The 17317-nt window shown below is 44.3% G+C and overlaps 2 protein-coding genes across 5 annotated transcripts; one reads left to right on the forward strand and one right to left on the reverse strand.

Moving 5' to 3' along the window:
• The first annotated feature begins 660 nt into the window (after positions 1–660).
• saga (S-antigen; retina and pineal gland (arrestin) a) lies at positions 661–10678 on the forward strand. 4 transcript variants are annotated; one of them, XM_028020264.1, is made up of 16 exons: positions 661–709; positions 1968–2041; positions 2837–2897; positions 3003–3047; positions 3878–4077; positions 4155–4214; positions 5031–5098; positions 5168–5303; positions 5395–5479; positions 5553–5625; positions 8640–8777; positions 8849–8926; positions 9398–9412; positions 9489–9541; positions 9639–9648; positions 10084–10678. In XM_028020264.1, the coding sequence occupies exons 2-16, from the start codon at positions 1994–1996 to the stop codon at positions 10214–10216; spliced, it is 1203 nt and encodes a 400-aa protein (XP_027876065.1). In that variant the 5' UTR covers positions 661–709; positions 1968–1993; the 3' UTR covers positions 10217–10678. The 4 variants fall into 4 exon arrangements, with proteins under 4 accessions (XP_027876065.1, XP_027876063.1, XP_027876066.1 ...); XM_028020262.1 differs by lacking the exon at positions 661–709 and adding an exon at positions 1551–1807; XM_028020265.1 differs by lacking the exons at positions 661–709; positions 9639–9648 and adding an exon at positions 1551–1807 and having other exon boundaries at positions 10084–10261.
• Positions 10679–10964: 286 nt separating this feature from the next.
• LOC114146284 (inner ear-specific collagen) lies at positions 10965–14554 on the reverse strand. Its single transcript, XM_028020228.1, has 5 exons — positions 14420–14554; positions 13901–14333; positions 12835–12915; positions 12660–12740; positions 10965–12587 (listed from the first exon to the last, which is right to left on the reverse strand). The coding sequence occupies exons 1-5, from the start codon at positions 14477–14479 to the stop codon at positions 11671–11673; spliced, it is 1572 nt and encodes a 523-aa protein (XP_027876029.1). The 5' UTR covers positions 14480–14554; the 3' UTR covers positions 10965–11670.
• Between the last annotated feature and the right edge of the window lie 2763 nt (positions 14555–17317).

Genomic DNA, 17317 nt, shown 5'->3' on the forward strand with positions numbered 1-17317 from the left:
GTCTAGATTTAAAGGTTCTCAGTGTTTCGGTTGTTTTGCAGTTTTCTGGACATTTGTTCCAGATTTGTGGAGCATAGAAGCTGAAAGCTGTTTTGTTCCTCCAGAATCTGTAATTCTCACAATAAACACATAAATGTTGTTTTCTGGAGCCAAAGAGTTTGTTAAGCTGTTGGACATTTTTTACTGTTTTATGTTTTATTTTATTTTTATTTCTAGTTGATTTAACCAGGAAACACAAGACGAAACATTTAAAGCTGAAGTTGTGGAAAATCTGTCAGGTTGGACATCAGCAGCAGGGTGGCGATTTTTACAGATGAATAAATGAATTTATTTATGAATAAATGAATTTATTTATGAATAAAGGAGTTTATTTATGAATAAATGAATTTATTTATGAATAAATGAATTTATTTATGAATAAAGGAGTTTCTTCTCTATCAGCTGCCGGATGAAGAACCTCAGGTTGAGGTTCTTCGCGGCGCTGCAGGCAGAGCTTCGTTCTAATCCGGCCCGATGTGCTGACGGAGGTGGAACCGCTCCAATCCTCTCAGGAAGTCTGGCTGTCTGCGGAGCAGCGAGGAGGAGGGCAAAGGTCACCGCAGACGGCCTCTGATTGGCCCAGGCAGCCCTGACAGACAGCAGCTGTTTACATATAGAGCCATTGGACCGGGCTGGTCTCCTCCTCTCATTCAGAACCTCAGCAGCACTGGTGAGTCACTCGGATCCGACCTGCAGGTTATCGTGTTTTATCTGTTTACTGTAGGAGGAGTCCGGACGGGAAACGGCCCGATTCAGGAGGAACCAGAACTTTCTCTGGAGCAGGAGACACTAAACTAACGTTTATTAGATATTCTACATGATTCAGAGGATCAGTGATGAAGAAAATACTTTAGTTATTATTATTATTATTATAAACCCAGAGAGAATCATGGTCGATGTTAGAAGCTCCAGTTGGAACAGATTTGTTCTGGTTCTGTGAGCAGAAAGTTCTGGTCCAGATCAGTGGGAGGAATTTAACAGGATTAAGAGGCTCAGCAGCTGAAGTCTGTTTACATGTTTTCCTCTTCATCCTAATTTCATTAACTCTGATCTAAACAGTTTATTATTTTAGTAAGGAAGCAATGATGGAAATCTGTTTCTGTTCATCTGATGTTATTCAGTTAGGAAGCAGATTATTTGACTAATTCTGTAACATATTGTTTTAAGTTTTTTATTTTTTAAAGAAATGTGTTTACATCTTCTATTTTAAACCAGTTGTTGAAGCTGCAGTGCATCATTTCGGCCGCTAGAGAGAGATAAAAACTAAACCTGAATATATTCAACTTTCACCTTCTAATCTCTAGTTATTTTACTTCTACGGTGGCCCTGAGTGACCAGTTCTACTAGAAATCATATTTTCATCATATTTCTGTGAATATTACGTCTGTGTTTGAGCTGAATTTTTAAAAGAAAAAAGTTTTTAAAACCTTTTAATCAGGAGCTTCAGTGCATTTAAACAAGCTGATGTTTAAAAGAAAACTTCTCTGACTGAAGACTCATGCTAACATGCTAACATGCTAACAGCTCAGCATCCAGGCAGCAGAGGAAACGTCCTGGATGAAACCGTCAGCTGTTAGCTCGCTCTGCTAATCCGCGTCCTTTGCTTTTGCTGCTCCTCTTTAAATCTCTGGTTAGAATCCATACATGATCTCTGCAGCATGTTACAGAATGCCTCATTAACTTCAAATGTATTTAGACTCAAACTTTACCCAACTGAAGAGTTGATGCAAACTGTGGATCTGCTGGATGTAAATGAGACACATTGAAGGTCAAACCTGATGAGACACATTGAAGGTCAAACCTGATGAGACACATTGAAGGTCAAACCTGATGAGACACATTGAAGGTCAAACCTGTTTCCAGTCTGAAGGTGGAACCCAGCAGTCCTGACATCCATTCACCTGTTTCTGCTTGTTCCACTTCCTCAGGTCAGCTGTTCTCCGTCTCCACCATCATGAGTCCAAAAAATGTCATTTTTAAGAAAACCTGCAAAGACAAGTCGGTGAGTGAAACAAACTAAAAACGGGATCCAGTCGATCCACTTCCTGTCAGAGCGACTCTGTTTGGTTACAGACGGTTTTATCTGCAGTGAAGACAGAAATGAACTCAGAGTTTAGTCCTGCTGAACGAACACAGTGACTTCATCTCAGAAATTAAAACGTTTAACCCTGGAAATATTTCCTGCTTCATTTGGTGAAACTCCTGAAGGAGATTTTAGGTTTGTATCTGTGCAGCAGCTCCGTCCTGCTGCTTTCTGAGGCTCAGCAGGTCGTTTCAGTTTCAGCCTCATTAAAGAATCTCAGATTGTTCAGCAGAATGACGTCAGAAAACGAAACGGGTCACCAAGCAGTTTTAAACCAGACATGCAAGAGAACCAGCAGCAGCTGTTAGTGAGTTTCCACTCCTGAAGAAAAGTTTTATACCTGCTGTCCCATATGTAAATAATTATTTTATTATTTGGAAGCTTAATAAACCCAGATAAACTGTGATTTCTGTATTAACATTTATATTTATATTTATATTTATGACTTGAGATCAAAAATTACATCCAGAACTTCCCTTAAACATTTTATGTGCTTAAAATATGAGTAACTCAAATTATTATTAGTTACTGTGTTTCAATTGTCTGATAATAAAGTAAAATTTCATAATAAATCTTTTTTCTAGTTATTCTTTAAACATCAGATTTAAATGGATTTATTTTCCTTAAATGTCACAGAGAAGATTCTGAATATCACAGAATCAACCTTCATTTTCCAAACTGTCCCACTGACCAACGGCTGCTGGATGTTTTCAGGTCGGCGTGTTCATGGGGAAGAGAGACTTCGTGGACCGGGTGGACTCTGTGGATCCAGTGGGTCAGTCTGACAGCCGGATCCATCCGGAACCAGAAGAATCAGAAAACATTTCAGAACCAGAACCTTCCTCAGTCACTGACCTGCTTTCTCCTCTTCCACCAATAGATGGCGTCGTCCTCATCGACCCGGAGGCTCTGGCCGGGAGGAAAGGTCGGTGAACGATTTTCTCTCCTGATGATCATTAAATGAAAACATGGCGGAAATATTTTCTGGTTCAACAGGAAAATAATTCAGGCCAAAACTATTCATACACCTGGGAAATTTAGGTTTGAAGTAGAAATGTTTTCATTTCAACATGTTTCTTCTGACTAGGAATAAATAAATCTGATAGAAAATCTGTGATGGAGCTAAAGATTAGGGTGATGGAAAGGAGAGCTTCCAACCTCAAAGACCTGGAGATTATTATCAAAGATCAAAGAGGAGAAATTAAAAAATCTGCTCAGAAAAGAGAAACGTTTGATCTCTGTGATGGTCAGGAGATTTTTCATTTTTCTTTTGTTTTATAAATAAATGCAAATGAAAATGGAAAAATGAAAAATAAAAAAAAGATTTATTATCTTTTTGGAGATGTGAGTCTTGGTTGAATGAAAATCATTTAAAATCTAAATCTGCCAGGGGTATGAATACTTGTGACCCAACTCGTTTTATGTGATTTGGTCTATAAAGCAGGGCTGGCCCTCGGTTTTGTGGGGCCCTGGGCAGAATTTGGCCCCTCCTGCTGTTTAATCTGGTGCATTCTGGGAAAAGGGGCGGAGCTTAAAATCAATCACAGATAATTGGTTATGTATTAGTTAGCAAACTGAGCTCCACCACAAAGAAAAGATGTGTAACCATGGTAACACATCCGACAATGGAGATTATTTATTTTTAGCACTTTTACAAATTAAACTCATCAGTTTTTCTGCATCCAGCTGAAAATCTTTTATTTTTATTACATGCAGCTGGTCATAACGGCTGCTTGTGCCTCTCCTGCCCTCTAGTGTTCGTCACCCTGTCCTGCATCTTCCGCTACGGCCGCGACGACATGGACGTGATCGGCATCGCGTTCCGCCGGGAGCTGTACCTGTCCACCCGCCAGGTGTACCCGCCGCTGCAGGACCGGGAGAAGGGCGTCCACACCAAGGTCCAGGCCAAGCTGCTGCGCAAGCTGGGCAACAACGCATACCCCTTCTTCTTCGAGGTGAGCGGAGCAGCCAATCAGAGTCAGCCTTACTGCAGAGCCAGGTGAAAACCTTCTTTATTTGTTTTTCTTCCCAGTTTCCTGACAACCTGCCTTGCTCAGTGGCTCTCCAACCAGGACCCCATGATGTTGGGAAGGTGAGCCGCGGTTAAATTCTCCCAGTTCCTGATGACTTCAGCTTTAGGTTCAGGTTCATTTCAGCTTCACACCAAAACCTGCACCAGTTTTTATCCAAACATCTGTTTGTTTATTGATTTATAGATATTAGTATAAAACGAATAAAACAACAGAAACTCCTCTGAACACGACTTCCTAACTCGGCTTTTATTAGAACGTTTTCTGACTGAATGTAGATTTATTTATGATGATGAAGAATTTAGCGATATATTGGTAGAACTCTGATGCTAACTTCGGTTAAAAGAACTCTGGTTCAGTTTGAATGCATATGTGAACGGACCACAGTGCAAAGAATTCTGGGTAAATACAACCACAACAAATGTGCTAGCCTAGCGCTAGCAGGACAAATGGTTTGTGGTCTTTAACCAAAGACTAAAGAGAAATCCTCCAACACTAAAATCTGACGCCTCCATCTTGTTTCCATCTGGTGAAACAGGAAGTTGCTCTCAGTGTCTTCAGATGTTTTTGTGTCTTTCCTTCAGTGGTTCTTGGTGCAGCGCCCCCACAGGCCAGGAGGGGAACAGGTTGGTTTGGGTCAGAGCAGAGAGAAAGAGACCCTCAGCAGCTGGAAATTAACAGATGAGGAAGTTTTGGTTCCAATAGAACCGGGTCAACTGGGCCATCAGGAATGAAGCAGAGTGTGGAGCCCAGTCTGTTTTCTCTCTGTAACTCCATCTGAGTCGACTTCATATCGGCCATTTTGGCCCAGGTTTCCCCAGCTGTCCCTCTGGCCGTCCTCCCTTCAGTAAAAACCCAAACCGTCTCCTTTTCTGCAGCAATGTGCCGTGGAGTTTGAGATTAAAGCGTTCAGCGCTGAGAGTCAGGATGCAAAAGTTCGCAAACGGTGAGTCTCATCTGTCCTGATGGCTGAAGCTGTCGGTGAGGAAATGTTGACCGTCTGTTTGTCCAACAGGAGCACAGTGAAGCTGATGATCAGGAAGGTTCAGTATGCTCCAGACATGCAGGGGGCGCCACCTTCCGTTGAAACCACCAAAGACTTCGTCATGTCCGACAAACCGCTGCATGTTAAGGTCACTCTGGATAAAGAGGTGAAGCGTCTCGTTGATCCACTGATTCATTCATTTACAATCTAACCTGAAATTCCTCCGATTTGTTGTTTCATCTTAAATCCACGTTTAGCTTTATTACCACGGAGAGACGATCCACGCTCACGTCAACATCACAAACAACTCCAACAAAAACATCAAGAACGTCGTAGTTTCAGGTAAACACACCTGACGGTGGTGATGACATCATCATGTTTTAATACAAACTCACCTGAATGTTTCTCTTCTCAGTTGACCAGGTTGCCACGGTGGTGCTGTACTCCAACGACAGCTACATCAAATGTGTGGACATCGAGGATTCTGGGTAATGATTGGCACACAGCAGGTCAAACAGGAAATGATTCCTGACCAGAAATTAGGAGGATTAGCTGCTAATTATGTGAAATCTAACAAAATGGAGTCCTGACGCTGCTAATGAGGGTCAATCCACCAGAGGTTATAACCAACAAAACCATAGAAGAAGATTCATCATGCAGCACTACCTAATATATCTGATCACATTAATGCTAGCATGCTCATTTCAGTTTGACTTTAAGGAGAAACTGTTTTAAATTTAAGTTAAATTTGATCACTTTGACATTGGAGAATTTGTGATTATATGCATCATTTGGTTCAGATGAGGATCAATTAAAGGATAATATAATAATATAGGGATGATCTACAGAACTGAAAATCTGCTGAAACAAACTTCTGTCCGTTTTCCTGATGATGTGGAGCAGCAACATTCCTGGTGTGAAGTCAGGAAACTGCAGGAAGAGTTTAGATGCTTTAATTAGACAGAACTGAAGCTCAACCAGTTGAAACAAAGTTTCCTCCAGTCCTTCAGCTGCTATCAACGTTTCACCGCCGGAGGATTTCAGGTCCGGAGGAGAAACCTGAGGCAGTTTCACCTTTTATGTTTTTCTGTCTGAGCTTCGTTTTTCTCAGCTTCACACGGACAGGATGGCGAGCCGAGTTCAGGAAGATCTCCACTGGCCCGTGTGTTTGGAGATCTTCAGAGATCCAGTCATCCTGCCCTGCAGTCACGGCTTCTGCAGGACTGGTGGACGGAGAAGAAGGTCCAGCAGTGTCCTCTGTGTAAAAACGTCTCTGGAGAGAAGGACGCGCTCTGCAACCTGGTGCTGAAGAACCTGTGTGAGAGTTTCACAGCAGGGAAAGTCCCGGAGAGGCGGCAGGATGTGTGCAGTCTGAGAAACTGTTCTGTTTGGACCACCAGCAGCCGGCGTGCGTCGTCTGCAGAGACTCAGAGAAGCAGAGCGGCTGCAGGTTCAGACCCTGATGAAGCCACTCAGCAGCTCAGGAAGGAGGTCCAGAAAAACATCCAGGCTCTGCAGGACAAGGTGAAGCTTTTCAGTCAAGGCAAAGTCCAATTCAGTCAAACCGTTCAACACATGAAGCTCCAGGCGCGGCAATCAGAGAGGCAGATCCGGTTCCTGAAGCTTCACCAGTTTCTGGAGGAGGAAGAGGAGCAGAGGAGGAAGAGGAGCAGAGGATGAAGAGGAGCAGAAGAGGAAGAGGAGCAGAGGATGAAGAGGAGCGGAAGAGGAAGAGGAGCAGAGGATGAAGAGGAGCGGAAGAGGAAGAGGAGCAGAGGAGGAAGAGGAGCAGAGGAGGAAGAGGAGCAGAGGATGAAGAGGAGCAGAAGAGGAAGAGGAGCAGAGGAGGAAGAGGAGCAGAGGAAGGAGGAGAACCTGAAGACTCAGGTGATGGAGGAGAAGATGGAGGCGCTGAGAAGAGAGATGTTGGCGCTTCTGGACGCCATCAGAGCCGCAGAGGAGGAGCTGAGAGCCGCGGACGCAGCGCTGCCCCCTGCTGGGCTCCAGAGCTCAGCGCTGCCCCCTGCTGGGCTCCAGAGCTCAGCGCTGCCCCCTGCTGGGTGACCAGACACCAGCACACGCATACACTCCTTCACACACACAGTTTTCCCTGACATCTGGACTGGAGTGGAGCTTCTGCTGAGGATTTTACCGAGGAAGATCAGTGACTCTTCCTCTGGATCAGGATCAGAACAGAACTATTATTTTATTCTGAGTTTTTTTCAGCCGGTTCTGTATTTTACCTGATGTTTTAGTAAAACATCCACATTTACGCTCAGATAAAACTCAGCCAGTCTTTTCTCTTGTCAGATAAATTATTCTGATCCTGAATGAATCAACTAAACTCAAAATTAGTCAGTCAGTTTTTAAAGGTGTTAAAATCTGCTGTGATTTGAGCCCTGAAGTCATTCAAACTCTAAATCTGCTGCAAATATATAAAAACAGAATAAAAACAAAAATACTGCATATTAAGAGCAAAACTTCAACATAAACACTGTGTGGTTATATAAAGTACTCTGACCCATTTAAACAGAGTAACTGAGTAACAGAGTAAAAATTATTTATTTGGTATTCGCATGTAATTAACTGTTCATTAACAGTTAATTACCTGTTAATTGTTTCTCTTTAGTTGATGTGTAATTAAGTTGATTTAATGACTATTTACCATCATGCAGTTTCTAACAGTAAATAACTTCTAACAGGATTTAAAAAGCTGATCTGGTTTCAGGAAAATGTTTGTGGAATAAGAGGGAAATAAAGGTTTAGATGTTTTCACTTCAGCTGATAAAATATTTTTATTTGCTTCATGTTTATTGAAGCACAGAACTAGTTTAGCAGCTTTTTGTCGTCGGTGAATTTCAGGAATGAGTCACGGAGGAAGAAACCTCGAACCGTGGCTACGAGAACCGACTGCATGTCGAAGTTTGGATCATTTTTCCTCTGAGAAAAATATCAAAGTTTATAATCTCAAGAGATCTCTGTCTGGAAACAAACATTTTCCTACAAATGTTGCAGGAAATAAAAACTGTCATCATAAATTAAAGCGATAGAAGCTGTTTTAATGTTTGTTCCTGATTCCTGAGTTTGAATCAGGAACAAAAACTTCAGATGTTTTATTTATTGTTGGTTGAATTAAACAGATTTAATGTTTTTGCAGCCAAAACTTGTGTAAGCTCAAAAGAGAAAAGTCTTCCATCTGGTGGCTCAGTCAGGAACTGCAACTGTTTTTATTTTCTGTCCATCTTTGGTCCAACACTCCTGGCTGAATCCTCAGGGTTTCACAGTTAGTGATGTTTATTCGTTCAGATAAACGTCCTAATAAAATGTTTTTAAAGAGCAGAATATCTTTTTGTTGTTTTCTCTGTATTTAACCTGCTTGCTGCTCCTGGCTGTTGCTTCTGCTTGTTGCTCCTGGTTGTTGCTCCTGGTTGTTTCTCCCCGGCTGTTGCTCCTGGCTGTTGCTCTCGGTGTGTTTTCACTCTGCTTCTCGTCTCCATGTCAGGGACTCAGTGTCTGCCGGAGCGACGCTGCAGAAGGTCTACAAGCTGCTGCCGCTGCTGGCCAACAACCGTGAGAGGAGAGGCATCGCTCTGGACGGGAAGCTGAAGCACGAAGACACCAACCTGGCCTCGTCCAGCATGTGAGCCGCGCTCCACGCCAAAGCGCTGCCCCAAAGAACCGGCAGGATCTGAAACGTCTGTTTTGTTTCAGCGTGAAGGACGGAGTCCTGAAGGAGGTTCTGGGAATCATGGTTTCATACAAAGTCATGGTGAAGCTCATCATCGGCGGGTTGGTCGGTTTTCCTCTGATTTTCCTACAACCATCAACATCACAACAACCTTTCAGATCATCAGATGTCAGAGATCTTTATTCAATTCAGTTGATTTCACAACAAATACCAAAACAAAAGTAAAAAGTTTACAGCAGGAGAGGGAGAACAGTTAGGAAGTGGCAGCATCATGTCAGCGCTCCTCCAGGAAGTAACCTCAGCCAATCAAAGGAGATTATTTAGGAGGAAAACTGAGAAAGCAGAAGAATCTGAACAGTTTCCATCGCCGCGTTTCTTCTCTTCCGTTTCATTGAGGTTTTATTGTCAGTTTTCCAGCAGACATGGAGTTCAGTCCAGCTCAGATCAACTGTTTTAGTTTTTCATATCAGGGTCAAATGAAGGATCGGAGCCTCAGCGGCTCTTTGTGTTTCTTTTCTCTGAAGCGTTTCTGCTGTAATCTGATCTCATGTTTGTCTCCCACCTGCTGGCAGGATGATGGGATCCAGGTGAGTTCAGGCTCTGTGGAAACATCATGAACGTTGGACTCACCCTGTTCATCCTGAATCTGTGTGTGTGTTGCAGTGAGGTCGGCCTGGAGGTTCCCTTCACACTCATGCATCCCAAACCAGAAGCAGGTAGAACTTTCTCTGCACCTGATCTCACCTGTCCATCAGACCTCGTTCCCTCTTTCACCTCCGTTTCTCTCCACTTTGATTTTCTCGCTGCCGGCAGTGAAGGAGAGGTAACTATGAGAGCAACTAGATTCTGATGAGGCTGAAACAAAGACATTAAGCTTCTGAGGGAGAAACTTCCTGTTCTTATTGAAGCTTTAGATCAGATTATTCATCAGGTCTTCCCTCTACTGGTGCGTTTTACTTTTTATCTGTCTGATCAGGTCAAACAGGAAGAACCTGCCGCCATGTTGGGTGGTGGCACCTTGGCGCCCAGCGTGTTTGTTTTTGTTTCCTTTAATGTCAGAACAGATGCAGGTTGAGTTTATGGAATAGTTTGCAGCTTTAGATGCAGGAATAAACAGACACAAGAGAAGATTTACAGATCAGTTATGAATTATGTTGGGTCCAAGGTGAGTGTTTGTGTTTTCCTGAATCCTTTCTGCGACGCTCTGTGGGAGTTTTGTTCTCACTGGTCTGATCTGTGATGCTCCTGCTGTTCCCAGTGAGATGGAGGATGAGTTGGTGTTCCAGGAGTTCAAGCGCTCCTACCTGAAGGGAATCATCGGCGCCGGCGATGATGACGATGAGGAAGGCAACGTGTCGGGTGGAGACGACATGGCGCCCAAGGAGAAGTAGAGAAGCCGACGTGTTGGGATGCGACGTCAGTTTTAATCCCATGTTTTAGTGAAGTTTGGCTCCTGCAGCTCAGAGATTTTAGTTACCGTAGAAACGAGATGCAGCTTTTCTAGACTAACTGAGACGTGTTGTTTTGTCTTTCAACAATAAAAACTATTGGACTCCATCTTAGATCTGATTTTATTACATGAATTCATAAAGGACCTGAAATGGAAGATGAGTCTGATGTATTTGTGAATATTAGCTGTAAGCTAACCAGTTTGTCTCGCTGGTTTCTGGACTCTTGATTATAAGCACAGCTCTGGAGCAAATCTCCAGCTGCTTTTTATGGAAGGATGTTTTATTTTTGAGGCGGTTGATCTTAGAAAACGTATCCGGAGTCACAACTTGAAAAACATTCATAGCATCTCTGGGACGAATGAAGAGCTGTGAGCTTCGTTTGAATAAAGACTCAGAACTGCAGCTTTTTGTTTTCGTCTCTTTTACTTCAGTTATCCACACATTCCTCTGTCTGTCATCGCTCAGGTGCATTCACCTGGAAACTGTCATGAATCGCTGCAACAAGAGCCTCAAACTGCTGATCAGTGAGTTCGAGTCACATGAAAAAATCTTCAGTTTGGTGTTTTTCTCCGTAAAACGAGACGGTCGCCTTTCCAAAACTGGAGATTTATTCAAAATGACATGAATCTATCCATAAACATAACACAAATTTACAAGACACACTTTAGTTATTGTCTGAAAAACAATGTGGAAACTTCTGCTCTGCTTTTATTCATGCATCATTTTAAAAGGCAAACTGATAATATTCCTAAGAAAATCATCAGATTTTAATAATTAAAAGCAAATCAACTCTACTGTTGCAAAGTGCTTTGGAAATATTTCATGTTGGAGTAAAGCTGAAGTTCTCCAGCCGACTGAGAGGTCAGAGGTCAGACGCAGTGTTGAATCAGAAGTGAGTTTTTCTGGACGTTTCAAAGGAGGAGAATTTGTTTTAATCGTTTCTTCATCATGGAGATTCAGAAACGTCTTGGATTTATCTCTTATAAAAAGGACATAAACTGGTTTATGATCAGATTATTTTAACTTTCATTCAAATATGTTTTCTCTTCATCCATCATATTTAATCAAACTCCGGCTTCCTAAAGAGACCAAACAATAAACACTCCTGATCAGCTGCTAAATCCAAAATATCATGTTACAATATTGCTTCTTTATTCAAAACATCAATGTGATATCTTGCAATTTTTTGCTTAATTTGTTGATAAATCAGTGTGGATAGTATTAAAACTGTATCCAGGAGAGATGAAATGACCATAAAGTCGTGTTTTAAATGTGATTTATTGCAGACCATCCGGGTCGGTACCAGCCTCTTTCTGCAAACACTCCTCCTTTAAAACGTGCAGCACTGAATTTGATTGGCTGTTTGCGTCTAACCACCTGTCGCAGGGCGGAGCCTAAGGCCGCAAAGTGGTGTGATGGCCACCATGCCCGTCCCAGGAGAAGCCACCAGAGGGCGGCGGAGGGCTGAAGTCTCTGCCCATCGGCATGTCGCAGGAGTCGGGGTGCAGCAGGAAACCGGAGAACGTGCTTTTGCTTTCGCTGTCGGTGAACATGCCGTTAGTTAGTGAGTCCTTCACCTGCATCCACACCTGGTCTCCTCTGCTCAGGTGCAGGACGACCGTGTGGCTGGCGGTGGTCTGGCTCGACGCCTCCGTTACCCTGGCTACCGGGTAGAAGTTTCGGAACAGGCCGACCTTCAGCGGCTTCTGATTGGTCGCCAGGTGGAAGGAGAAAACGTAGGTGCCGTTGATGGGCGCCGTGTATATGCCCATGCTCGGGTCGAAGTGCCTTTGCTCATTGGTCAGGATGTCAGGGAAGGCAACCGGCCAGTTGGCAGCGGGGAACGACTGGTTGATGCATGCGGAGAAAGCTGATTGGATGGCCGGGGAGCAGGGGCCGGGGGGACCCATGACACCCATGTTACCCTGATCTCCCTTCAAACCTGTGGAGCCCTGAATGCCTTGTGAACCAGCATCACCTTTGTCTCCTTTGCTGCCCTTTTCCCCTGGGGCCCCATTGGTACCGTCCGTCCCGTTCTTACAGTCACAGATCCCCTGTTCACCATGATCTCCCTTCTGACCATTCACACCGGGATTCCCTGCCACTCCTGTATCTCCCTTATCGCCCTTCACACCTGTAGCTCCCACAATGCCCTGCACCCCGGGCAGGCCCCGGGCCCCTACTGGCCCCGGGAGCCCCGGCAGACCCGGTGCACCCGGGGCACTCTCGCAGGAGGCGGGGCAGGTGCCCATCTCTCCCTGGGGACCCTGAGCACCTGGAGGTCCGCTCAGGCCCTGGTCTCCTTTCTCCCCTGCAGAAACACAAATCAAGCATTGATCATGTGAGAAAACATTAAAAACATTTTTCTGTTCTGATCTCAGACCTTTGAATCCTCGATCGCCCTTCGTTCCGGTGAATCCAGCTGGACCGCTCTGACCTTTCTCTCCTGAATCTCCTTTCTGACCTGAAGTGGAAATGAAGAAACTCCTGACCTCAGACTCTCTGCTGCTGTATTTCAGTTTTACATGTGAGGACAGAAAGGTTGGTCTGTAACTCACCCTTTGTGCCCTGGGGGCCGGTGAATCCTCGGTAGCCTTTGAATCCCATCATCCCTCTCATTCCAGGACTTCCAGGTTCACCTGATCAAAGAACAAAATCATCTGAACTGATCAATTTTTATATAATAGGATTTCTGTTTAATGCTTTTAAGATGAAGCCAAGATGCTGAAATGACTTCATGCATAAAACTGCAGGACTTGAGCAACAATCCGGATCTACAGCTGAACTTTATCCCTCCAACAGTTTCCTTTCTGTTTTAGGGATAAAATACAAAAACAGTTAATTATGTACAGAAAACACCAGAGATAAAAGAATGAGGAATTTAATGCCAGTTAGAGTGAGGAGTTCGTTACCTGAGTGACCTTTGGAAAACGTCTAGGATTAATTTAACTTTACTTCAGACATGATGAGGTTTGTTGCTCTTATTGTGGAGATCTGACTGACCTGCAGTTACTTCACCGAATGACAAACAAAAACCCAGAAAGCACCAGAGCGGTGAGTCTGAGACTTTTCCTACTCAGTCGTCTTTGTTCTGGTTTGTTTCTGCTGAATCTGCAGTAAATAATGGAAGTTCTTTGTTTTAATAAATACTGACTGTACGTGTTGGTTTCTAAGGTTTAATGCTTTGGAAACATGAAGTGCAAATTTCTTCTGTTTGAATTTGTCATTTTTAAGGATAATTAATTTTTACTCGTGTTTTATATCATCATGCTTTTATGTTTTGTCTGTATAATAAAATCATTTTCACAAATTAAATCAGATTAAACTCTTTCACTTCCACCTTTTTACCAAATAACTTTTTACTCTTTGCCAACTAGACTAAACTCACCTCTGGTAGGAGAACAAACTGGACAAATTTGGCAGAATTTGTCATAACAGCAAAGCATTTCCAGTCCAGTCACTGGTCTGTGTAAAATGTGCATCAACTGGCATTAGTGGGCCAGAAGACCGAAGGCTTTGAGGTTCAGACAAAACTGATCTCAGCTACAAATAAAGTCTGACGGATATTGTGATCTTTTGATTTGCTGATATAAAATCAACATTTGAACGTTTGTGTAATCTCACCTGGAGGCCCCCGGTCTCCACGGTCTCCTTTGGGCCCCACGGTTCCTTTGCAGTAGGAGCAGACGCAGAAGAAGGGGATCTGGTCGATGGACGGCGGTACCGGCTGGCTGAACAGAATGTCACAGATGGACGTGTCTGGTTCTGGAAGCAGAGGTGAGCTGGTGGCCAACATCCGCAGCCCGTCAGCGTAGTTGGTCATGTTCTCGCTGGGGGGCCAGATGGGCCCGCTGCGGGTCTCCCATGGCCACTGAGGGTCCGGAACCGAAGAGTGGTTCTTGCCGGTTTCAGGCCAGTGTGAGGTGTTGGGGTCGTAGGAGGAGCCTTCCTCTTCTGGTTGTTGTCCTTTTTGGACCAGGTTACTGGTCATGTTAGGGAGCAACATGGCGGAACAGGCGGAGAACAGGACCGAGAGACCCAGAACGCTGGACAACATCTGGAGGAAGACCAGGTTAGTCACAGCTGAAACCTTCAGCGGAACCGTTCCTCTCAGGCTAAATCCTGAATTTGGTTTCAACTCACCTTCCTGTCTGAGTTGGACATCGTGGTCTCCTGCAGGCCGTTTAGGAAGATGAGCTGCATGAACGCGGCTTTGATGCATTTATAAGCGTCGCCCAGAACAAAACAGATTCAGGTTCTGTCTCACCTGTTGGGCCCAGAGACAAAAGGCTGAGGACGGGGCGGGCGTGTCCTCATTGAACTTGGCTCTCTGCCTTCCTCATGAAACGCCAAACATTCACAGGGAAAGAAGAGACTCTGGTTCTTATCTCTCCATCACTCCCCCACCCTCTTTTTACAAAACCAACCTCTGACCTCCGTTCCTCTTCACTGGGACAGTTTCTGCAGGCCCAGAGTCCAGAACCAGAACATTTCCCGGTACCTCAGGTGTCCACTCATAAAGCTCAGCTGATTTTTTATTATTTCAGCTTTTCCCATCGCTGCCCCAAAAATCTGATAAATCGTTTAAATTTCCTATGAACTTCACGTTTTCTGTGAGGTCAGAGGGAGAACGACTGGTACCGACCCAAACATTGGGATAAAACACTCACTAATGAATCATGTTTGGAGTGAATTTTAGGATCACAGTCTGCTAATCCAACTCAGGACAAACAGAACCAGAATATCTGCAGGATTCAGAGAACCCAGACAGAGCAGCAGCTTTAATCTGCTGCATTTTAATGTAGAAAACTTTGACTTTTATCCACTCAACTGGTTTCACAGTAGGAAAAAATGAGCTTGAATTAAAAAAAATCACCAGATTGCATTTCTAGTTATTTATCTCACAGAAAAAAACAATTTATTTAAATTTCTTTGGTCAAATCTATGAAAAGCTTCACACAGAAACAAGATTTTACTGGTAAACTTTCTGATTGGCATAAATTCATCTGATTCTGACTCATAATGTTTGCAGATATTAGAGCAACACTGTGAAAACATCAGAACCAGAGCGGTAACGGATATGAAGAGGCTGAACAATACGGTAATCTAAACCCTGGACGTCACAATGAGCAGCCTACTTTCCTACTTCCATTTATCGTCCGTTTTACCGAACAGGACAAAACGTCTCGGCACACATGATACTGATTAAAGCAAAACACCTGAGATAAACGGTGACATCGATTCACATGTTCAGTTTCATAAAGCTATGAAAACAAATCAACATTTTGTTTGAAACTGAAAGAAAAAGATTTAAAACTAAAATCTAATTTTGAAACAAAAAATGTAACTAAAAAGTTTTAAACGTTTCAACAAAGGTTCAGTTTCAAATATTGATTATTGAGATATATTTTACTCCATAGTAGTTATGCAACTGAAGAAAGAACTGAAAAGCAATTTTAAAACAGAAATCTGAAACGGAAACTGAAAAGTATTTCTGAGCTTCTCTTGGTTTCAAATCTTTTCTCTTTCAGTTGGATGAAGCTCCATGTTGTCACATAATTTAAACAAACAGAAAAATCAAAACTACTTTGAAGCTTCTTGTAATTCCTGTTAATAATCTCATAATCTGTGGAACCAGAGAAGCTTCCTCTGCTTTTATTCTGAAAAACCCAAAGTAAGCCGAGCCGAGACGAGACAAAAGAAGAAGAATAGCAAACCCTGATAAGCGTCCTGGTTTCCAGAGCCGCCCAGCGACGTCCTGGAGGCCGGCCCGGTTCCTCTGGCCCGGTTCCCTGCAGCCCGGTTCCCTGCGGCCCGGTTCCTCTGGCCTGGTTCCTCTGGCCCGGTTCTCTGCGGCCCGGTTCCTCTGGCCCGGTTCTCTGCGGCCCGGTTCCTCTGGCCAGGTTCTTCTGGCCAGGTTCCTCTGGCCCGGTTTCCTGCGGCCCAGTTCCTCTGACCCAGTTCCCTGCGGCCCAGTTCCTCTGGCCCGGTTCCTCTGGCCCGGTTCCCTGCGGCCCGGTTCTTCAGGCCTGGTTCCTCTGGCCCGGTTCCTCTGGCCAGGTTCCTATGGCCTGGTTCTCTGCGGCCTGGTTCTCTGCAGCCGGGTTCTTCAGGCCTGGTTCCTCTGGCCCGGTTCCCTGCGGCCCGGTTCTTCAGGCCTGGTTCCTCTGGCCCGGTTCCTCTGGCCAGGTTCCTATGGCCTGGTTCTCTGCGGCCTGGTTCCCTGCAGCCGGGTTCTTCAGGCCTGGTTCCTCTGGCCCGGTTCCCTGCGGCCCGGTTCTTCAGGCCAGGTTCCTCTGGCCCGGTTCCTCTGGCCAGGTTCCTCTGGCCCGGTTCCCTGCGGCCCGGTTCTTCAGGCCTGGTTCCTCTGGCCCGGTTTCATTCATGCCATTCCTGAGTGGATCTCTGATCATCCAGGTTCTGCTGCTCGGTATCCGACCCGCAGACAGAAACGTTCATTTCTTCTCCTGGATGTTTTTCTCGTTAACATTCAGATTCAAACATCGATGTGAAGAAGAAAACCAACAACATTTATCTTCTCAAATGTTTTTTGGCATAGAAAGAAGTCAGTTTTCTTTAAATGGCCTTTGACTAGGCCATTGAAAGACATTTGTCCAAATGTTTTATAGAAGCTCTGCTCTCTGCTCGTCTCCTGGGATTTATTTTTGCTCACATTCGTTCACTGAACACATTTCACATTAGAGGGAAACGTAGATTTTTAGTTTTTGCTTCAGGCTCTTTCATTGTTTTTCCTCGACTCTCCCATGAAGGTCCGAAGGCCTGGAATGGCCCCCGGACCACATCTTGGACAACCCTGCTGCTTTTCCTCAGAGCTCAGTCTGATCAAGCGCGAGGCGACAGTGGGAGGGAAATGAGTCAGACAGGAAGGACTTTCACTCTGTTTGGGTTTTTGACAGTAACTGAGTTCTAACAGCAAACAGAGGATCAGAGATCAGAACCAGAATCCTCCTGGTTCTGATCCACTTCCTGCTGTTTTATCAGAATCAGCAGATTTCTATGTTGGACACTGAGATGCCGCTC

This window comes from Xiphophorus couchianus, chromosome 6 (genome assembly GCF_001444195.1).
Source record: "Xiphophorus couchianus chromosome 6, X_couchianus-1.0, whole genome shotgun sequence".
In the NCBI taxonomy this organism is placed as follows: Eukaryota; Metazoa; Chordata; class Actinopteri; order Cyprinodontiformes; family Poeciliidae; genus Xiphophorus; species Xiphophorus couchianus.